General features: G+C 39.8%; 1 protein-coding gene across 1 annotated transcript in view; it reads left to right on the plus strand.

Moving 5' to 3' along the window:
- The window catches only part of LOC139477682 (short transient receptor potential channel 7-like), a 62,284-nt gene that overhangs the window by 10,531 nt on the left and 26,921 nt on the right, over positions 1-24,832 (plus strand). Inside the window, exon 3 of the mRNA XM_071260060.1 lies at positions 23,641-23,799. Within this exon, the coding sequence (XP_071116161.1) occupies positions 23,641-23,799 (159 nt within the window). The remainder of the gene's footprint in view (positions 1-23,640; positions 23,800-24,832) is intronic.

Consider the following 24,832-nt stretch of genomic DNA (forward strand, 5'->3'; position numbering starts at 1 on the left):
ATGATATGGCACAATGGTAGATCATTTTTATTGTCCAACTCATTTATGACATATACACTACAGTAATCAAGTGTAATTTTATGATAGAAAAGTTGGGTGACATATTCAGAACAAAATTTCAAACTAGTGAAATTTCGTCCTGCTGAGCCAAGAATCACACTTAGCGTTGTATGATCTAAGTGATGACTTCGGCCTGAACAACACAAGTCCGTCTGAGGGTCCACAACTGTTTATTTAGTCGATGACTGTCGTGCTACAATCGTAGGCCAGGTCTAAACTCTCTCCCCCAGACCTTACTTACTTACTTACTTACTTTGGAGATTTAACGTGCGCTTTCCGACTGACGCGTATTTCGCACACGGGCCCGGCCAGGCCATTTAATGTGTTTCCGAAAGGGGCGAGGGTGGTCTGTGCAACCGAAGAGGGGGCTTTAAGGGTTGCTTATATAGAATTTGGGAATTTTGAGATTTGGAATAGATGCCGATGGGGTTGGGGAGGAGAACTAAGGGAGCTGGGTATGGTGGATGATTGTTTGTTTTTGTGATTTTGATTTGGTAGGTTATTATGGTTTTAGATGCGTTTTATTAGTTCCGTTTTTATTAAGAATACGCCTAAGGCCTTGAAGTTTTCTAGTTTATTTTGTGGGTTTAGTATTGCTTCTAGAGTGAGAGCCTTGTTTAGATTGAGGGTGGTTTGTAATGCGGTTCGATGTGTTAGGTAGTGTGTGCAGTGGATGAGTGCGTGTTCTGGGGTTTCTGGTTGTTTGCAGTGTGGGCAGTTACCTGTAGTGTGTTTTTTAAATTTTTTTAGGTGGTTATTTAGGTTGGTGTGTCCTGTTTGGAGTTTAGTGATTACTCTGTCGATTTTTTTTGATGGATGGAGAATTTTTGGTTTGGTTAGTGGTTTGCTGAGCACTCTTTTGATTTGGCTATTTGAGTTTAGATATAGGTTATGCCATTTTTTTGTGATTTTTTGTTTGTTTACACTTTTAATTTCTGATTTTGAGATGGGTAAGTTTAAGCTTATTTCTGGGATTTTGAGGGATAGTTTAGCTGCTTTATCGGCGTTTTCATTACCGTATATTCCTACGTGGGCGGGTATCCACAAGAAGGTTATTTGTTTGCCTGCTTTTGTTAGGTCGTTGGAGCTTTTAAGTATTTGATTTATTAATTTAGGTCGGTTTTTGGTATTTTTGTTTTGGAGGGCTTGTAGTCCACTTAGGGAGTCAGTAAGTATTAGGATTTTTTGGTTGTTTTTGGATTCTTGATTGTGGAGGGCTGAGGCCATGCCCATTAGTTCGGCCGTGAATATTGATTGGTTATTTGGGAGTCGGAAGGATTGTGTGGTTTTAGTTGGTTGTGTGGTATGGACTCCGAAACCCGTGTGTTTGGAGGTCGGATCTGAGGATCCGTCCGTGTAAATGTGACACCAATTTGGCCAATTTTTGTGTATGTATGCTAGTGTGGTAGTTTTAGCTATGTTTGGGTCGGTTTGTTTATTTATTTGGCTAGCTAGTGTTGTGTCTATTTTGGGTATTTTAAGTTTAGGGGTGAAGATATTTGATTGTTTGCAGTTTTGTTTAAGATTTTTAATTTGGTGTTCATTTAGGTAGTTTGTTATTCTTTGGGATATTGGGGTACGTAAGGGGTGTTTACGAGCTAGAGCTTGGTTTTTAGGGCTGATGTTTTGGTTTATTAAGTTTTGGATGAGAGGGTTTGATTGGGACGCGGCCCAGAAATTTAAGCTTAGCTGTTCCCTGCGTAGACTTAGTGGCATTTCTCCTGTTAAGGCCTGAAGTGAGGTGTAGGAGGTGCCATGTTGGGTGCGTGTAATGAGTTTGAGAGCCTGATATTGTATTGAGTCAAGTTTTTTAGATAGAGAGTTGTTTAGGGTGTTGTATATGGCGCAGCCGTAGTCTAGTTTCGATCTAATTAGGGATATGTAGAGAGAGAGGAGAGTATCTTTGGAGGCTCCCCAGTTAGAGCCAGTTAGGCATCTTAGGGTGTTTAGGTCTTTACTGCATTTAGTTGTTAGGTTTTGGATGTGAGCATCCCAGGTGAGATGTTCATCGAAAATAAGTCCTAAGAATTTGGTTTGTTTTTGAAATTTGATTGTTTGATTGTTTAGCTGGAGGATTGGGGAGGCGGGTTTCATGTTTTTATGTTTGAATACTATTCCTGTTGTTTTTTCTGAGTTAAGGGAGAAGCCCCATTTGTCAGCCCATTGTTGTATTTTATTAAGAGATTTTTGGAGTAGATTTTTGGCCATTTTCATGCTTTTAGTGCGGATCCAGATGGCTCCATCATCCGCGAATTTTGATGTGTTTACTTTAGGGGATAGACCCTCGAATAGATCGTTTATCATTATAAAGACCTCTTGTCTGGTCACTTATATACCCAGGGCCGACAGCTAAATCCTTTGTTTCCAAATGCCCTGCATCTGGTCAGTGCTTTGTCATTAATGTCATAATTCTTATCAGGAGGTGGCTCTTACTAGCTTGTTAATATCCCTCCGACCCATGACCACCGGTCACCCTCATCATAATGGGGTCAGTCCCTGGTCAACCCTCATCATAATGAGTTGCGATTGTCCGCCAAGCGACACGCTGTCGGCCCATCTATCTCTGTGACTAGGGGACAAAGGTGACCATGGTTCTCCACTGACCCGTGCATTAGTAGGGGCAGCAATTCAGATAGATGGCATCTCTTTACGCTTGATACATGCATACCACTGCAATGGAAAGCTGTATTATATCTGTTGTTGATATTTATTTGAACTACTTATATATGCATTCATATGCTTGAAAACCATATTTCATGGGAAAAAATGTCGCCTTTCACATGAATTGATAGTTTGATGAAAGCTGTACATACTACTCTCTGAACAACTAATGATACTGCCATAGGGTCTCTATTGTCTGTGCAAGTAAGAAAGATTTTTATTTTATTTTTTCTCTAAATTGACAAATAACATGGACCAGAGTGATTTGGTTTCTAGATACTATATTCATGTGAACTATGATGTTTTTCATCAACCTTCAAAGGACAAGATGTATTTGGCAAATATAAGCCCCCACAAGTAATATACAGAGAATATAAGGAAATGTTACATAATTTTCATCAAAAGAAATATTCATTATAGGTACAGTCTGGACTGTAAATATGTTAAATAATTGATGAATGTCTATATCAATGGCTAATGTTTCATAAATTCAATTTCATTTATATTTGAATTTTAAACGTTTTGAAACATTATCAAGATTATATTGTTGATTTTGTGTTATTCAACTACCTTTCAATATTTTATTTACATTTTTGTATATTTCAAGAGAAATAATGAATCCCTTCTTTTTTCAGTCTAGGGTTGAGGAATTCAACTAGCAAACGTATCACATCTTCATGGCCTACATTTAGAAATTGAACAAAAGAATTCTTCTTTTCTGGCGTTAAAAGATTATTTTACCACAAAAGCAGTGTTTCTACTTACACAACAAAGTCCCGCCTCAATATGCATCCTAGAACCATCCAAAAAAAGCCGTTGTTCAGATTCAGGCGCTAACTTTAGCTTTTTATGTGATGTACGCCAGGATAAGTGGGGAGATGAAGAACGACTGAGAGTAGATGGAGCCATTAGCGATCTTCATGCTGCAGAAGCAAGATATCATAACAATAGTAGAACACATTTTATGGACCCTATATCTGAACAGTAAGCTACTTCAACATTCAAAGGAACTCGGTCAAGCTCAGGTGCATCATTTCATTATGTGATCAGATCAGTGAATGCTGATTGAAAGCAAATTAGAAATTCCACAGGAGTATACAACCAGTCGAGAGAATGGTGGGGTCATACTTTCAAAAAGACAGTTTCATGAAGAAATATGAAGGTGCTTTGCCGATGAACTGATTTTAAGGAGAGTGGCTAGTATTCTTTTCTCTTCCGTGAAACTGCAACAGACACTTTTAAGGTGGTTCCTGATGAAACTGGAGATGATGATTTGACTTATTCGATGAAAACACTTCCCCAACAAGTAAGGCAAGAAACTAAACAAATACCACAGAATGACACACAGGTCCGAAAAAGACACACATGCCTAAGGACAGCATCACGAAGACAACGTTACTACTGAAATCTTTTAGCCACGCAGGTAGTCTCAGCATCACGCGCAACTGTTAGGGATGTTGACCTCTTGTCTGAAGTTGTTCAAGACAAACCCTGTTCAGAATCGAATTGATACAATAGGGCACACTGAACAGAAGAGATAAAAAACAACGTCAGTTATTACACATTTGATACACATGAAACCGGTTGGCCCTGACACCATGCTAACTGCTATGACGGAAGCTAACAAACCGACCAAACAAGTTGGACAAGATATTGTTGTTTTCACGTGTGAGCATGACCAACAAGGCCACAGGGTGGCAGTACACATTTCATTGGCATACCCCGAAAGATTCCATAATTTCTTTCTGCGTCTTGGAGGAATGCATTTCCTTATGAACTTTTTTGGAAGTGGTGGCACACTGATGGCTAGAAGTGGATTGTCAGACATTCTTGAGAGTTCCTTTGGAAGTGGAGCTAACATGATGTCAGATAAAAGATACCCTCAAAACTAACGAGCCTTGGAAGTCTTGTTGAACAGCTAATAAGGAATGTGATAAGACAGATGATTTATCGAACATCTTGGTATACAGAGCAAACTATGGTTGGATATGCTAAATAAGCCAGTTTCGGTGATGCTACAGTTTTTCAGAGCTGAAAAAGGGGATGATTGGCCAACCCATTTGCTTGCAGTAAAACTGATAATGCCATAGTTCTTTGCCGCTGGACATCAGAACTATGCTCGTCACGGTCTCTATTATCTTTGATCAGCAGAAGATCTCAATCCAGAACTGCTTGAAAACTTTCTCAAAGGGGAACATGTCACGCTTCATACACCTGGTACTTGGAATGGGATATGAACAGACATGATGATTGAAACTACTTTCATGAAATATGTCCAGATGGCATCATTGGCATCACCTTAAAGCCAAACACACTGAAGATTTGGGCTTTGAGACTTCCAATTTACAGTGTTTTGTCAAATGATATTTATGACATGACAAACCAGGACAAATCAACTAGTCAAGTTCACAAAGAAGAAATGAAAGCCCGAATTGCTGCAGATGTGAATGATCGGAAAAAAACATCGACAGAAGCCCCAAGAGTCAAGTGATCCACTAGATAAACTTCTGATTAACTTCTGCAGTTTGCAGTTAGTTCTGTGAATGTTGATAAGGCATTGGCAGCAGGTCAGAAAGAAATGGTCAGATGGATTGCATAGGCTTTTGTCAAACAGGATTAAAGGCTGTCTTGAAGAATCATGTTCAGATATGATCCTCCACGTTATTATATGACACAGCTCTGATCTACTCCGGAATCACTGGATTTCAGGCCTCAGGATGAGACATTAACATACCCCAGGTCTTAAAGTTTGAGTTGGCACCAGTGTCTGCTTCTGTTTCTGCAGGTATTACGAGAACAGCCACAAACGAATCTACTTTGAAAAATCAATTGCAGGTTGTATTTTCAGAAAGTCTCGGACCACAAAAGCATTATCGTTGATGGCAAAATAATTCTTGGACAAAGTTGTTTCATATGTGTACCTTGTATTTGACAGGTATTTGATGACAGCATCAACGGTGTCACAAAGAAGCCAACCGACAACACAATATGTCTTGTCCTCCCATCAAAACAGATTCAACTCACAGTTACTTTAAACAAAGTCCAACTGATAGATCTAGTAGTAGACTGTCTGCAAGAAATAAGAGAATCATTTAAAGACTGCTCACACAAGCTAGTATTAACTGGATGTTCCCAGGTTCCTGTGGAGGTCAACAATGGTTTACTGATTCATCGACAAGATCATCGTTCAGAAGATGATATATACTGAGTCAAATTATAAACTTCACATTTTAAAAAGTAATCCCATATATGATATACAACGGACAAATGTATCAGAGAAGGTAATTTTTAATTATTAATGTCCAAAGAAGGATTTTAATTAACGGTGGTAACCATAATTTGTTCCAAGCACCTACGGTATTCGGTAATAGCATCAACAGTTTCAATCATAAGTCCCAAGCACGAGAATCTGATGGCACACAAGTTCAGTAGCGTGTGTGGCCACCATGTGCGTTGACAACTGCCATACAACGCCTCCGCATGGACCTTGTGATGCTTGTGAACACATGATTGGGAAGACGACGCCATTGTTGCTGCAAAATGGTGCCAAAATCTTGCAAATTCTGTGGTGACTCCCGCATTTTGAAGGAAATTCCTTGTCAAAATTGCTGTGTGGGGTCTGGCATTGTCGTGTGGGAAGATCAAACCGGGTCCATGTGCTGCCATAAAAGGCAGAAGTTCTGGTGCCAGTACCTGGTCGCGGTAAGCAGCAGCGTTGAGGTTGCCATGGATGACAAGAAGCCTGGAACGTGCATTGCCACAGAAAGCAAATGTCAACTTCCTGTACACAACAATGGGCGTAACGTTCATGACGGCGCCTCCATACCCTCGCCCTACCATCAGCAAATCGAGAATTAAATCGGGATTCATCACTGAAGACGACTTGATTCCAATTCTTCTGAGTCCATCGTAAGTGTCGCTGTGCCCACAATTGACTTTGACATCTGTGTTATTGAGTCAGAATCGGCCCGCAGTATGCTCGTCGTGCTTGAAGGTGAGCAGTTCTCAGACGGTTTCGAACAGTTTGCGCACTCAGTCTACCCCTAAACAGTTAATTTCTGGTTGATGTAGCCGACAAAAATCGGTTACGGAGGTGACGTAAGACAATCTGACGATCCTCTGCATGTGACGTCACACGTGGTCGACCTGGCCGAGGGCGATCAGCGGTGGTACCCGTTTGCTGTAGACGCGTCTGTAAATCATAAAGAGTCCGTCGACTACAACCCATCGTCCTTGCGACTTCAGCTACGGACGTTCCCGTCTGCAACATGCCGATGGCACGTTCACGTTGCACATTTGAAAGGCGTGGCATGACAAATGGCCGTAAAGACTTTTGTTTTCTTGTGTGTGTGGTTTTTGTTTTAATGACTGCTAACAAGTATGTCTGAAAACACGTGCGGTATTATGGCCACGTGACAAGTTGCACGTGAAAAACTACTTTTGCCACTATAGTGCTGTGCACATGATTATCATGTTGGGTATTTGTCTGCTCTGAAGAAATAACACAAGAATCTATGTCATTTCTGTCATGCTGTGGTCACACTGCATCTACAATACATGAGCTACGCTTCAAGTATGGAAATAAAAGTTGGAAGAAGACAATGCTCTCTCATCCATGAATAGCATGTCATTTCCCACCTACTCAGGAGGCTTGTGAACAGAATGCAATGAGGGCTTATCTGCAAACCTGATGAAGATCCTCCGACCCTAGATCCTATCAGGCATGGCTGGAGGAAAGACACCCTCAACCAGACCCTTGCTTCCAGTGATGCTGCCACTAGTTCCCGACTACATTCTTAAAATGTTGAAATGTAGCTGTAAAAACTGCGCCTCAGCAAAGTGTGGATGTACTGTTGCTCGACTTCAATGTGCAATGTTATGTGAATGTGAAGGATGTGATGATTGCTATAACCAGCACACAAAAACTGCACAGACAGTATTAAATGAAAGTCACTGACATTTCGGATGCTATGTTTCTATAGAGTAAAACAGACTTTGCCTATGACTCTCACTCATAACTATAGTGACTCAAATTAATTCAAGAATCGCGTCCTGTCTGGTTATCCTGCATAATGATGTATGCTGCATATTCTTCATCTTTGTAGTATTGTAAGTAATACACAATAAATAAATCAAACCATTCAGTCAGGGGTTTAAAGTGGGAAAACGTACTTCTACGTCATGCATTTCATTTATTTGTTCAGTAAAACAACAATTGAAAAGACATTTATGGATATTGTTAAAGCACCCTTTTAATCATTCGCTAAATCAAATAACATCTGAAAAGTTTTCTGAAATATATTTACTTATCCTGTTTTCTTATTATATACTGAACAGCATTGAAAACGCACAACCATGAAAATCGATGTATTTTTATCTGGGCTAAAGTCATATGAAAATATATAAGTGAATGAGTAATATACGACGTTCTGGACGAAGCATGAAGAAGAACAGCTCGTCAAAACACATTTCTAATTTTGTTGTGAGCGAAATCGCCAAAACGCAACAAATTGCGTGCACATCATGGAAAACGTGTTTTGTTTCACGGGAAGCATTCCGAATAGGGCTATAAAAGACAGACTTTTAAAAGCCACGTCACTTGTTGCTGCAGACGTGAAGGGTACTGACACAAGAAATGCAATGATTAACAGTAGAGGAACGTGAACGTGCCTTGGGCATGCTTCAAGTTGGTACGTCAAGTAGGGTCGTTGCACAACGGTTGCAATGCCATCATTCAACAGTCCTCAGGCTACTGAGCAGATACCAACAGATAAGAACCACCAGAGATCGACCACGTCCGTGTCAACGTCGTGTAACTACAGCACGTCAGGATCGCCATATTGTTCGTCGGCATCTTCGTGATCATACATTTCCGGCTACCAGGACTGCAGCAACCGTACAAAGCCGACGGGGTTGATCAGCGCTGACACCGTACGTCGACGTCTCCACTCTGCAGGGCTACGTGCTCGACGTCAATATGTTGGACCCATACTCACTGATCGACATCGAAATGAACGTCTGCGTTTGGCCAAAAGGGCATCGTCATTAGAGATTGCGGCAGTGGCATGGTGTACTGTTCTCTGATGAGTCCCGTTTTCATTTACGGAATGCTGACGGTGGACTGCGAGTGTGACGTCGACGTGGAGAACGTTACCACAATGACTGCGTTGTACAGACAGATCGATGGGGGGGGGGGGCGGGGGGGGGGGATGGAGCGTCACGGTGTGGGGCGGCATCAATCATAACCATCGAACAGGGCTCCATGTTTGTCGTGGAAGAGTTAATGCCCTTTACTACAGGAATAACATATTGGCAAATCACGTCATCCCATTCTTTCATCAGAACCAGGATATGCACACCTTCCAGCAAGATAATGCAAGAGCGCACACGGCACGTGTTTCAACACAGTACCTAGCGAACAATAATGTGCCTCTGCTTCCATGGCCAGCCCTGTCACCCGATCTATCGCCAATTGAACATCTATTGGATTACCCGGGTCAACGCCTCTCACGTCGTCCGCAAGTACAGAACCTGAGAGAACTTGAAGATACAATACGTCAAGAGTTGAATGCCCCAGAACACTATTCGCAGACTTATTCGATCAATGAGAAGACGTTGCATGGCCTGTGTTGCTGCCAATGGCGGACATACCAGATATTGATTTTTCATTTTAACCTATGTGTCTTCCTTACACTGATGACGTAAATGTAATTACTGTGTGTATTACTGTTTCCTTTGTCGTCTTTCTTAATAATCCGTCCATGTCTGTTCTAATTAAAATCAGTCATTGCTCAAGTTGTTTTTGTAATATTTCAAGATTTATTGCTGGTGCGTTTTCACGTTTTCTGTTCAGTATATATCATCGAAATTATTACTCACTTAATATCAGAAATTTCAATATCAAATAATTGTTTTTTATCTACATATCTCATTCAATAGTAAAATAGTATTAAGTACATTTTGTCTGGATAAAGGGAAGTTGAGATTTAACAATTTCCCATGTTTTAACACTTAAAGAATTTAATGCCTAAAAGAAAACCATATGTACGAGTAAAATGTTTTATAATATATATTATACATCAAGTGTATTTCACATCGATATACACTGTATTTCCATTTTGTGTTTCTTTGTGACTACAAAAATGCAGCCAAATATCAAAATAGGGCCAACTTTATCAAAACCTTCAATGGTGCCAAAGTGGCATCCATTAGTTTATTCATATGTAGTGTCTGAACAAATGAAATCATGCAAAAACAACTGTGGGATCTAAATTGCAAGGTCACGTCAACATTCTGCCGGACTAGTTATACATATTGGAATTCAGGAACTTGACACGTGTTTCTTTCTTATTCAAGAATGGATACTTTTACAACACAATTGCCAGTACAATACCTTTAGGAGGGATGCAGCAAATGTTGGACACAGTTTTATCACAAGAGATACTTTTCCACATCAAATATGCATCCTCTACTAACGAGGGGACATTCGTGTAGCTCTTTTTTGTATAAATATCTTGTCAAGGAAAATGCATTTGAGAGAGATAATTCAGGAAACACCTGCATCACTGCCGAACTTTGACAACCCTTTTTCATTTCAGTTACCTTTTTTCGATTTCATTACAGTTGTTAGGTCGCATGATATATTAGCATCAAACCACAACAATGTTATAATATGTCATCTAGCTAAAAACTATGAATTGCAATAAATTATATGAAACAAAAATTTGGTTGTGAACGATTACGGAAATAGAATACCGTGAACGTAAAATCAAGCAGAAAGTCAAAACATTATTTTCATTATGTTCATGCAAGGGCATTTTTGTGCAATGTACTCTTTCCATTCGAACTTAAAGGAATCAAATTGCCCATGACATAATGATTAAAAAGTTTATCATTTTTTTCAAAAACAATATTTTCGTACTTTGAAGTGAAAGGTTCAGTATTTCTGAGGCACCTTGGCGTTACAGATTTGCAACATAATTGTGGTTCCGAGATATATTGAAGGACAAGAATGATTAAAAATGATTACTTTTCCCAGTTTCCAACGTAGACACCTAAAGGGCGTCTCTCCTACGATTTCATAAGCGCAGTAAAAATGAAATAGGAGAGTTCGTTGCATATAAGCATGAAATTACATATATATCAAAATGTGTAAATCGTTTGGCGATCAAGATTTTTGCTTGCTTTTTTTGTACGTGACAAAAGCCTTCGACAGAGTATTGTAAGTGATTTATTACATAAGTTGAACCAATATGGTATATGGTAACTAATATGGCAAAAACTTATAAAATTAAACCTCCTCGATTGATACATAAAATTGTCCACAATCAATGTATGTATCATGTATTTCTGACTTATTTCCTCCCAAAATTTCCAATGTTACCAACTATAATTTGCGTCATAAAAACATGAACGCTTATTATGAACGCTTTATGTTCCTGGCCATGGAAACATCTTGGTTACTAAGTGAAAGTAAAGTTGAAACCAACCAGGATTTCTTTTCCAAATCTGAAAAATAATTTATATCATCATATGATACCACCATTAAGAGTTTTTGTCTGTTAAAAATGAAATATAGCCACCAAATAATGTAATTGCACAGTTGAACCCACATGGTTCTGCTTTCACTGATATGTTTATTATGATTTTTCAACAGATAATGTATCTATATATTTATTCTAGAATACATGAGATTGTCACGCCTTTAACTAAATTATCAGTATTCTAGCTAACAAATTTTTCAATGTTAGTTCTGTTATGGAGCCAGACATGTGTAAATTCATTGGTGTCAATGTCATGATATCTCAATAAGGAGAGGATCTCGTCATGGGATCACTTTTGTCCACTCTTATTGTGTTTTGTCAATGAAATATAAGGGAGTTAAATTGGCATTGTATTATCAGCCACAATACCAGGAGTATGTCACAGCTTTGCGGTGACTTAAGCTAATTTCATTCAGATGTTTGCATATACATATACCGATGTGTGTTGTCACCTACCATGTTGGACCACATGCTGAATGATAGATGAGTGTAGCAGGTTGTCACCTACCATGTAAGACCAAAGGCTAAATGATAGCCAGATGAGTGACTCTGAAACAGGAGATTTTTACCTGACTTGTAGGACCACATCCTGATAACCAGCCAGATGAGTGACTCTGAAACAAGAGATTTTTACCTGACTTGTAGGACCACATCCTGATAACCAGCCAGATGAGTGACTCAGATACTGGAGATCTTTCCCTGACTTGTAGGACCACATCCTGATAAACAGCCAGATGAGTGACTCAGATACTGGAGATCTTTCCCTGACTTGTAGCACCACATCCTGATAAACAGCCAGATGAGTGACTCAGATACTGGAGATCTTTCCCTGACTTGTAGGACCACATCCTGATAACCAGCCAGATGAGTGACTCAGATACTGGAGATCTTTCCCTGACTTGTAGGACCACATCCTGATAACCAGCCAGATGAGTGACTCAGATACTGGAGATCTTTCCCTGACTTGTAGGACCACATCCTGATAAACAGCCAGATGAGTGACTCAGATACTGGAGATCTTTCCCTGACTTGTAGGACCACATCCTGATAAACAGCCAGATGAGTGATTCAGATACTGGAGATCTTTCCCTGACTTGTAGGACCACATCCTGATAACCAGCCAGATGAGTGACTCAGATACTGGAGATCTTTCCCTGACTTGTAGGACCACATCCTGATAACCAGCCAGATGAGTGACTCAGATACTGGAGATCTTTCCCTGACTTGTAGGACCACATCCTGATAAACAGCCAGATGAGTGACTCAGATACTGGAGATCTTTCCCTGACTTGTAGGACCACATCCTGATAAACAGCCAGATGAGTGACTCAGATACTGGAGATCTTTCCCTGACTTGTAGGACCACATCCTGATAAACAGCCAGATGAGTGACTCAGACGCAAAAGAAACGCAAGTCGAGTATGCAGTATACATGTTATTTATTTTCAACAGTAAAGACAAGAAATACTAATAGGGCAAGATTGACAAACATTTGACTGAAGACAGTTTAATGGATTAAAAGGCAGATGACATAATTGTTTTTTTCAAATGTTAAGGGCTTACACAGTTTCGGGTCAATACCCGAAATGTCAGTCAATACCTGGTGTGACCACCATTAGCATTGATCACTGCCACACATTGATCAGACGATTTGTGAAGGCCCTAGGGATCCTCCTGCACACATCCAGAGCAGCTGTGCGTAGTTCATAGGCAGTTGTAGGGACTGGGCTCACATTGTGCAGTCGCCTTTGAACCTCATCCCATCAGTGTTCGATGGGGTTCAGGTCAGGGCTGAGGGCTGGCCACGGTAGAACACGGATGTCGTGTTGTTGCAGAAAGGCCATGGTAGCTCTGGCAACATGGGGACGAGCGTTGTCCTGCTGGAAAATGTGTTGTTGATGATGTGCAAAAAATGGAACTGTGCGGGGTCTGATCACTTGGTCGATATACCGCTGAGCAGTGACGCCATGTCCCCGACCTTGACCAACATTCAGGAAGCACATGGATCCTAGTCTCGCATTAAGTCCAATCCCTGCCCATAATTTTTATCATGACGCTAGGTCCACCCCATGGATCCCTTTCCACAACGTTTCTGTCAGCGAAACGATAACCTCGACGCCGCCAAATTCTGACTCTCCCGTCTGCGTGGGAGACACAAAGGCGACTTTCATCAGAGAAGATGACACGCCTCCACTCACGATGACGCCAATTGTGATGACCCTGTGCCCACTGAAGTCGTGCTTGTCGATGCCGTGGTTGGATAACAGGACGACGTGCTGGTCAGCGACATCTGAGGTTGTTGGAACGGAGACGTCGGATCACTGTGTCCCGACCAATGTGTCGATTATGTTTTCCTATGGTCTCTCGCGCACTTTCACTTGCAGTTAGGAACGGATGTCGGTGGTGTTGACGGGTAATCTGCCGATCTTGTCGAGGTGTGGTGACCCTAGGACGACCGCTCCGAGGAAGGTTCAAGAATTGGCCACAGTTTTATACCCACTACAGTTCGTGAGTCAGCTTTGAGAAATATGTAACTGCAACGTAGGACCGCATATTGAAATATAGCCAGATTAATGTTAGTTCGTTCCATGTAGAACCTCATTCTGTACTTTTGTTTGTTACATTGACATCTGCAGTTTGACAACGCCTAGAAAGTTACACATATTTAACCAAGGCATTTTCGTAAATATGTCTGCAAATATGAACTTGTGTGATGAGGATGTGGATCTAAATTTAATGTAAATACGGCCATGTACATGTATGTCGAAAAACCTAATCAGAAAACAATTTGAATGTTGATATATGTGTACACTGCAAACAATTGCCTGACAAAAAACTAGACCCACCATAAAGCTCATATACAGTCACTACGGATACTATGACGGTTTGTTTCCGGGATATATTTCCAGTGAAACATACTTACAGTCTCGCGATCGTGTGGTGCGCTACGATGTGGTGTAGTGAAACCAGAACACTGTGGGATATCATCCGAGCAAGTTTAGTCGGCGCCATTTTCGTACAACGCTCGATGCTCATAGTTGTGTGGTAACTCGGAACTGATAGGTACTGCATACTGACGGGGATACATTAACTGTTTGTTGTCATGAGAGCTGCAACAGGTCTTTTGAGAACTTTTCAACCTTCAAAACACCGATATTTTCACAATGACCGATATAACGTGTATATTCAGATTATGTTTATGCTTGGGCCCTGTCAGTTGTACAATTAATTGTGTGAATTTTCCTCAATTCCGATGAATGTTTGTGTGTATTGTCACCAACTTTAGTAAAAGTTCTAAATAAAACTCAGTCTGTTATTTGGTCAATTATGTGGTGTTTATTTGTAATCCACTTTTAATAGTTTTGTATGGTAAAAAGAATTGTATCACTCTTACCTACGGTAAACGTCCTGGCAGCTGGTTGCCATTAAAAGATCCTACATAAAACGTCCCTTTCGTAGACACGGGTGTACCATGGATACGGTATGGACGTTTCCATGTACGGTCCTTCCTGGCAACCAGCTGCCAGCACTTTTAAAGTTAAAGCATACGGGATTATTTTACAGTGTACTACGTAGTGGTCTGGAGCTATACATTCTATCTGACGTTGATTTTACACCAAGCCCCCATTTCACACTGTGCAATCTATGGCAAAGTAAGGATAAGATATACAGTATGAATGAAAAACTTCTTTATTAGGAGCGACGTTTCGATATAACTCGAATACTGTTGAAAGCGGCGTTAAACCCACCTCACTCACTCGCTTAGGAGCACGGGCACGATGCTGGATCACTTTGAAACATAATCAGGACGACCATAGGTTTCTGTGACGCCTGAGGAACGACAACATTAGATTATAATATACTATGGAACCGATTGTCTTACACATGAAACCATTCTTCACTTTAGCCATTTCTTAAAATATGTCAATCCTTACATATATTATATTCAGTTCAAAGTTTCTTCAGAGCGCAATTTCCAATAACAAAAACATAATCAACTATTGCCTTGGGCAAACAAAATTGGCATAATTGAAACTATATATATAAGGTAAGACTCAGTGTCCCAGCAACTATTTCATAATCAACCCAGAAACTACGGAAATACAATGAATGCCGCCCCTTATCCCATATGTATGGAGATAGTATTGAATGATACTCATTGTTAACCCAAACGAATGTTAACATCGTTATCATAAGAAGCATTAGTATTTGTTTACAGAAAAGTCAGTTTACTTTTTTCTATTCTTTTTCTTTTTATACATAGATTGTACCGACAACAACTATATACAAATTCGTTGCTAGTATCAACATATTTTACATGGACAATCGTTATGTGTTTTAAAAAACATAATAATTCTTTACATAATATGAAACCGTTAATTCTGGAACAAATTGTGATATTGAACAGTAAAGTCATAAATTAGGATGGCATTGGTATCATGATATATTGGTCATATGCATGATTTCCTAGATTGGGTAATGAGAAACTATACACATCCCGCCAACATGTCAGTTCAGAAAATTATTTAATGTTCAGAAAACACTTGTTAGTTTGATCTTTTCTAAAGAACACATTATCTACTTTAGGCATCCGTGTACTGCTGGGCGGTACAGAAATGAGTGTCAACCAAGCGAAGTGCCATATCAAATCGGCCCATATTCAGTTTTTTTTCAGGGAGAGGCTATCTGAACGACCACTGCATCGAGTTTATGTGCAGTGTGTTGAGGGCAGCAACCATGCTGAGTCGGTTGGCTGAAAAGTGAAAAAGAAGGCTTTCTGTTTGATGCTCAGGACCAGTAACTTCACACTCGGAACCGTCAATGTAAATATGAATTGTAAATAATGCAATGAATGTAATTAGACTGTCGAGTCAGTCAGTAGATGCCCGGCTTTGGCACACTCAGTATATTAAGCGACATGATGGAGTCTTCGCCTTGCTCATGGTATTCACAGAGGTCCATCCTAGGTACGACCCGGAATATGTAGAGGGCGTTATGGAAAATGTTAAATTCAAAATTATTTGGAATACCTATCAATGGCCAACAAACATGATCTTGTCCTTTTTGATAAATCCAATGAAACCATTTATGTTATTGAATTTTCTGTCCCCTTTGACACTAATGTAATTGCCACGATTCAGGAAAAAAATGGCAAATACGCAGACCTCGCTTTCTAAATGTCACCCTTGCATCCCAAGTACCAAGTTGTCCGACTCCCCATTGTTATCGGTGCCTTAGGTTTGGTACCCCCCTATCTGTTGACTGGCATTGGGAGAGTACCGGGTTTGTTGGCAGGAATACAGCCCTTCTGACAATCTGGGTAATGCAGAAGGCTGCAGTGTTGAGGAGTCTTCACATTCTCCGAAAAGTTCTGTGTGGATTTGACTCGCAGCGCTTCCTGTGAGAAGTCCCATTCGCTGTTTGGGCTGTGTGCAGAGCGGGCAAGGGCACTGAGCTGATGATGAGCCTAACCAGCCTGAGTGTGCTGTTACCCAAACCCTCTTTGCTGCTTTTTTAGTATAATAATAAACAGCCTCGCTGTAATAATAATAATGAACAGCCTCATATCACCCAAACCCTCTTTGCTGAATTTTTTAATTTTTTTCATCTGTACATAATAATAATAATAATAATAATAATAATAATAATAATAATAATATGCCAAAGCATACGGCCTCTAGACTAAACATCAGGACTTCACTTAATGAAAACTCTCGGAAGGCATAGAAATCCGCCTTGTTAGACTGATCACTTTGCTGAAGAGCACCGTCAGACGAAAGTGCAGCAGTGACTTATCTCCTGGTGTGATCCAGACTGATTAGGAATCTGCCGTGATCAGTGTGTATTCCACTTTAACCAGTCGATTTGGTGTCATTGGTGGACATTGGACTGCCTCAGAACTACTAACCCGAATGTCCATGCTCACGTCCGGAGAGTTGTAGACTACACCTCTTCTACCAATCAACCAAGCGCAGGATGCATGGCTTGATGTCATGGACCAGGGTCCAGATGGAAGGAAAATTGAACAGTTTAACGACATGGTCTTTGCCACCAGTACAACAACACTGGACCTCCCTCCAACAACCATTTGGAGGGTTTTCATTTGGGATTTAAGAAGAGAATGCCGAGAGCTTATGCCAGTTCATCACTGAACGAAAGCAGATCGAGTCGAAAGACAGAAGGAGCAGATACATCATGGTGCAGCGCCTCGACACACAGTTCGAGTGGACAGAGATCGGGAAGTGCGGATTCAGAGACTCAAGGCCCAATTAGCTGACGGAAGAAACAATGTGATGCAATTTTTAGAGGCCGGTGGACATTTGCTTAAGTTGAATTGACATTGTTTGTGATATGATGACATGTTGAAATAAAAGAAAAGTGCAATTGTTTCGTTTTCTTTATGTAATAATTTATTTATGTATATATCTGGATTCATTACTCCGTGTACCATATGTTATTCTCACTGTGCGTCTGGCTTCAACCAATTATCTGTGTGCTTTTTTGTGTTGCTTATCAACATATCATGCATTATTACCTCTCATTACCTAGTTGTGGGCTCTCCAGCTTGATACGGAGTAAGAATCAACATCGAAACCTCGCTACTTGCAGTAAACCAGAAATTGTTATCCATAAAGTTGCACGTTTTTTTTTTATTTATTTCGATGACTACCTGAGAGTAATTCACTTGATTTGCCTGTTAAAAATATAAATTTTATTAAGACCTTTTTTAATCGGAAAGGTTCATACACTTTATTCAACAAGCTCTATAATGCCAATCAAACAGTTAAGAAAGAAAAAAGACAATGCAAAGATGATTTTCAGTATAACATTCTCAGTTTAGAATCGGAATTGTGTTTTGTTCTTTTTCTTAGCTTGAACTGGCAATTCAAATACTTTTTTTATTTCGTTACGAATTTGTCCTTTCATGGAGATGGTAAAAAATTATGTATACCCCATATATGTTATTAACGAGAAAGCTTGTGATTCACCCCATGACGTGACATGATGCAACTATTGTACTATGGATCTATTGCCTGTTCAGAAATAAACAAACCGAAACTCAAAATATTACACTATCATTATTCAGTAATGCCATATCCATTGTTTAGGCGAAAAGTAAAGATCCAGATAGCCACTCTTGTATAAGAATGAAATTCAATTAATTTGTAAGTATCAAAAATGAACTAAAATATAAGCATACTATTTATATTGAGAGAGGAACACATACATTGTCTCAACTGGTGAATAATGTCAATATGTTTGCAGCAACACTTCGCGTATAATCAACATGGATATTGAAGTGAAATTTAGTTTGGGTGAAACAAGTAGAGTTATTACTCAATGCAAATGAGCCTACACGTGAACAAACAAACAAACGTTTTTTTTTGTTTTTTTGTTTCATTTTAAACGGTGTGGTACCTTATTCGTCAACATCCCCTGTCGCATTCACTCAAACGGAAGGAGAAATTGCACAAGGTTGTACATGGTCCTAAAATTAACTTCTCTTTTTTACACAGTATTCGGAACAATGTGTATAACACTGTCCCGATCTTTACGCAGGCTGTTTCGACTCATAGATTATACAGTTACACGTAAATATTTTAAAAAACCCAGCTAGAACTTGAGATCGCGACATTGATCGAGTGTCTCGCGTTTATATTTCAACATTTACATAAAACTGTATGGGCATTTGGCAGACCAATATCGCATTCTCTCATATTTCTGCCAATTGCCTATACACTTATGTAAATATTCAAAAGAAACCGTGAGAACGCGAGATAACGTCTCTTGGGTACCATTGTCGTGATCTCTTATGTTTCTGCCTATTGCCCATACAACTATTTCTAACTAATTAGAAGAGTTGTGATTTCGAGAACGCGAGATCGCGATTTTTGATCGATCTCGCGTTCTCGTCTTTTTAGACCTCATCAAGACCCGCGGGCACGGGTAGCTCTGACGTCAGAGGAGCCGCAATTCGCTGTGTAGAGTTGCGTCCCTTAGGCGTCCCAGAAACATATGATGGCAGGTTCCATCAATCCAACAAGCCTTGATACAACTGGAACGCTGATCAAATCGGTGTTAAGCAAAACGCACTCACTTACTGGGAGTCATGCACGTTGCCAAGGTTGTGAATTGGAGTACATTTGGAGTAGGAGCATGCGGAACATGTGGATGTTAAGTCCACAAGAAGTCAATTGTTAGAGTATCATTCATGTGTTTAAAGGAGGGGCATTATATATTTTTTACATTTAATGAACTATAACTATTTAATTCACGTGCACAGTTACTGTCGAGCGGTGCGAGTCACATGCAACATGCACGTACAGTAAGGCTACGAATGTATGTGGAGTATTCCATCAAGTAAAACAATTAGGAACACACATATGTGCGATCTCTTGTCTGTAGGTATTTTGAGACACTATAATGATGTGAGGCGGGCGGGGATGGAAATGTAGTCATTAATTCTTTAAGGCCTAAAGTACCGAATATATTGTCGTATAAAACATCGGAGAAACTAGCTTCAGACAAACGAAGACAATGCTAGCCGTGGCTCATGTTGCCAAATAGAGAAACTCACTGGCCTGTGATTGATCAATAACTTGAGCGTATGATACCATATGATGATTTATGATAAGTGGACTTGCCGTAATGCACAGTATGTATGGTTCATGTGGTATTCAGTTAAAACAAATATTCGTATAATAAGGTCACATACCTACTATTTTGGGCTAATGCGAAGTTATCACAATGTTTATAACCTCTTACAAAGTGAGACAATTTCGTGATGTGAATTAATAGTATAGTATTTCTTCTCGTTAACTTCTGTATAATATCTACAAACCATGTGAATATCTCCTGACAATTTAATGTCTGAACTGACGGTTGTTTCTCAGGATTATGAACACCTTAATGCTTACATTATCTTTGGACATGAATGTATTTGTTAAATTATGTTGAGCCTGTTTACATTTAACCTACTAACGAAATGTTACAGCTGGAGAGGAATTTTTTTCATTACATAACAAAGACTAACAACAGAAAGGTAATAGCTGGTTCTATTTGTGGTATAAATTTCATAGTATGTTCAAGCTAAGTCATCACTTTGATAATTACTTGCAGGAACATGAAGACCTTGACAGACGTATGTCCACTGGACAAATAAAACTAAAACGCGTGAAAATGAAATGCAGCATTCTCGCGCTCTCGCAATTTTGTGGGTTTTTTTTGTGGCTTGATTTCACAAGTCAAGATTTACATCATGCCTAAATGTCGCATTCTCGCATTCTCTGCCTTTTGCAGAAATGCTATGTAAAAAAAACCTCGAAGATACGATGTCGCGAGAACGCGAGACTTACCAAAATCGCGTATTTTCGCTTTCTCTCAGTTTGGCATATTATGCTACTAAAGGTTTCTTTCCAAAGGTCGCGAGATTGCGAGAATGCGAGAATGTGTCTGACAGTATTCCATACTGAGTGGAGTTCATTGAACATTATTTATATAAACATTTCTGATGACTTCATTTAAGGTTAATTCATACCCGCTATCTGTTGAATTAACGCTCACGAAAATATGCTTATTTGGGATGTCCTTTCTCCATTTAATTACAAAAGCAGTGTCTGAGTAGGATAAGTTATTGTTGAGAAATGAAACAACCATGCTAAGTGCTTTAAAAGAATACATTCCCAACAAACGTGGCATGTACTGCATATAATTGCCATTAGTATGTGCCAACCACACTACGTGGAAGACACGGTCCTTCAAACAGAAACCCACACGCAGGTCATCACGTCCCATAGCGTGTGTTTGTCAGACTATGCCTCCAGCGGGTGTAGATAGGAAGTAATGGTTGAAATATCAGACCGTGTGGGGCGCTGCTCATGTGGTCTTTCAGTGATTAACTTTCCTCTCTTCCTTCACGTAAGGGTGTTTGCGAGATGGCTTTGTTTGGAGAATGCCTGACAAATTGTGCGAATGGGCATCTGACTGGCCATATTCCAGAAAGATTTGGTTTCATAGTGCTTGTAGATGGGTGTCTTGTGAACATATGTTGGCGTAAATAGGTCAAGGGATCTTCAAGGTTTCCACAATTAATTGTTCCACCAGGCCAGGGTTGACACGTGATTAATATTACTACACACATCTTGTGAGCAAATGAAGCTGGAATAAATTGCTAAAGAAATCTCCAAGGTTTGTAACAATTAGTTCTTCAACCAGTCCAACATCGTTGAGTGATTAATATAACTGCTGTACCCAGCAATTTCCTCATATTTCTTTATTCAACGGTCCCTTCTAAACTGACTCATTCCTCAGGGGTTATTGCAATTCCCACCCTCCCTTCATTAGATTCCCGGATTGACACAACATTATGTCAGATTGGCAAGCATCTTGTTAACTAAATTCTTTTGAATTTGTCAGTTCACGAATTACTTTCATTTCGCCATTCAAATGTCCGGTAATGTGATCAGAGTTTACTGATAAAATTAAGTGAGGTCAGGACTGACAGGTCTTTCTCCGAATTGAACTGTTATATTGCATTTTGTTTAAATTGTATTGACTTTCTACTGAATGAAAAAAAGTATTAGCACATCTCTTATGTTCGCCGTGTAGTCGCTGTGCACTGCATATCGTTTTCGAGTAACTTTAAAGATGTAATGATACACGTGGCATATTTAGGAGGAGTCAATGTAAAATCTACTGCACACGTTATTCGGTTGTCCCAGACAACTGTTGGAGAGAAATTCCTGATGACTCATTAAACAGTACCAGTGTTATCGTGGTTGTAATTGAAAGACTGTTTACAGTGGGGATTACAGGTGTAAATTTACAACCCAGTTGTTCTTCCAAGTTATGGGTTTAAACGTTTAAATAATATTCAAGTTCAAGATTAATCACTTCTTTTCTTGACTAGTTCAAAATAATGGTTACAAAAGAGAGTTTTTCAAAAAAAGACTTGATGAAACGGACATAGATTTATTTTGATCGCAACCTCTTTCATTTTTGCACTGCTTGGACAGATTATAGAAGTAGTGACACTAAACGCTGAACTCATTTATTTTTCAAATAACTTATTAAATCACAGTCTTTTAGTTATTTTGAAGTTGTACTTATGTACCAGTCAACTGTTGTATTGGGATTCTTGAAGTTAATGAGTAAATATTGACAGTAGCGGGTGACCTCGCCTAGATGAACACTACCAAGCTGACAGTAGTTTATTTCCCGATGAACGTCAGCGTGTCACGTGATTACGTTGTTACGAGAGGAAACATACAGAACTACTTTACGGGAATTCCCCAATGTCTAAAAATAACATTAAAAATCATTAGGGAAAACTGACGACATGGATTCAGGCTATGAATGATGCAGGCTTTGAGGCCAGATAAATCATGTACATGTCGGGTCACCGAAATGAAGCGTCCATTCGAAGCTAAAACAGAGAATGGTCGACTTGCCAAAAGAAATATGAGCTCCACACTGTCGTGTATTGCATCGGGAAGTCCAATCGCGCCGCCTCAAGCGGTAATCCCCGTCGTCAGCAGACGTAGTATGACTCAAACACACACCCGAAGTTAACAGAACGTTAATATCAATCCATTTACAGCATCAGCCGGGTCTGGATTTCTTTCCAACGCTAACTTTTTCTGGACGCTCATTTCAAGTGAATTACATTGCCGTAGCCGACATTTTCTGCCGTTTGTAAAAGGGGTGTCACTCCACATGGAATTTTGGGACGAATGACGTCACGACGTGATGACTCTCCACGTTGATATAGTTCGCTTCAAATAATGAAAGTTTGATGTTTAATGGATAGCTTTGTTATGATATATGTATCTGTATAAGGATTTTCCTTAAATATAGAAACTCTAGATAATGGCGTTAGAATCTGCACCAAAACATCGCTATATGCAATAGACTAGAAGTTGTTGTCCACAATGGTGGATTTTTCTCATGTACCAGTTGGTTTGGAATAACCTTCCAGTAACATATTCCGAAGAACGATCTCTCCATACCGAAATTACACATAGCTGAACGTGACCTACTTCCGTTACTCTTCACTAGTTGTTAAAATAATTTTCCAGGGTGATCCAGAGGACAATCTTGATCTCTTATTATGTTCGCCATTAACATGATGAGCAACTTATGGAAATGAGTCTGACGTATGACTGAATACGGAGTAGTCAATCGACAGATCGATGTTTTCATACACAAGGTTTTTGTGTTTAAGGCCATTTTTACTTTGAGGTATCGAATGATATTGGATATCTGATTTTAACATTCCAAGACTAATCAGAATCAAGCATGACTAGAATATGCATTCGAGCACGTGGTACATACAGCCCGCTCACGTTTTCAATATTAACAATGCCTTTTTCCCCAGAACGAGTACAAGGCACTGAGTGAACAATGCAAGAGGTATGCGGTAGAGCTTCTGGATCTGTGCAGGTCTAATGAGGAGGTCATGGCAGCCCTTTATGGGGGATCAAACGTGCGGGATCTCTCAAGGATAAAAACCGCCATCAAATATGAACAGAAAAAGGTAGATTTATTTCGCACAATCTCTTACTGACTGTATTTCGCCTATAATGCAGTTCGCCAACAGCTGGTTAGTAGTTAGTTTCCAGTGCAGTTTGCCTTCCATTAACATACTGCAGTCTTTTACTCACTGAAGAACCAATCCATTAATGGGTGCAATATGAGATCATAAATAACCTCGAGATGTTGAAACATACAATGATTTAATGTTGTGTCAGGAAGTTAGGTTTTTCATCCCATCTTTTATGTTTGATGCGTTGAGGCGAAGGGATCACCACTACCACCAGCATCAGAGGATTCTTCCCTTGAGCCATGGTAGTTTATCATTACAACATGCTAGTCAAAAGCATCCTTCTGAAATAGGGTTGGTTCAAAAAGCAAATGTTTTTGCGTAGGGATGCGTTACTTAAGGTTAATGGGGTTATACGGAAAGAACCGGGAGTTGTATGACCTGCATTAAGGACAACAAGGGATATACTGAAACCAGGAGGTCAGAAACTAAAGATAACTTTACAGGACTTGAACTTCGAGCGGTGATTGATATGTTCTGGGCATCACATGAGAAGACTTGAGGTATTATATACTGAACCAAAATAAAAACTTCACAATCCTAAAATTTTAACATTTTCACCAGTTATCACTGTGGGCCCTTATTGTGTATTTGAACAGTAATGGCCACGTATTGTCTTCAGATAACACCTGTTTTTGTGCAGGTGAATCGATCAAAATCATGTTCACAGCACTATAGTGGCAAAAGTGGTTTTTCACGTGCAACTGGTCACGTGGCCATAATACCGCACGTGTTTTGAGACATACTTGTTAGCAGTTATTAACAAAAAAAGAAAAACACAAGAAAACAAAAGTCTTTACGGCCATTTGTCATGCCACGCCTTTCAAATGTACAACGTGAACGTGCCATCGGCATGTTGCAGACGGGAACGTCCGTAGCTGAAGTCGCAAGGACGATGGGTCGACGGACTCTTTATGATTTACAGACGCGTCTACAGCAAACGGGTACCACCGCTGATCGCCCTCGG

The sequence above is a fragment of the Haliotis cracherodii genome, unplaced genomic scaffold (assembly GCF_022045235.1).
Source record: "Haliotis cracherodii isolate W230 unplaced genomic scaffold, xgHalCrac1.p SCAF_34, whole genome shotgun sequence".
In the NCBI taxonomy this organism is placed as follows: domain Eukaryota; kingdom Metazoa; phylum Mollusca; class Gastropoda; order Lepetellida; family Haliotidae; genus Haliotis; species Haliotis cracherodii.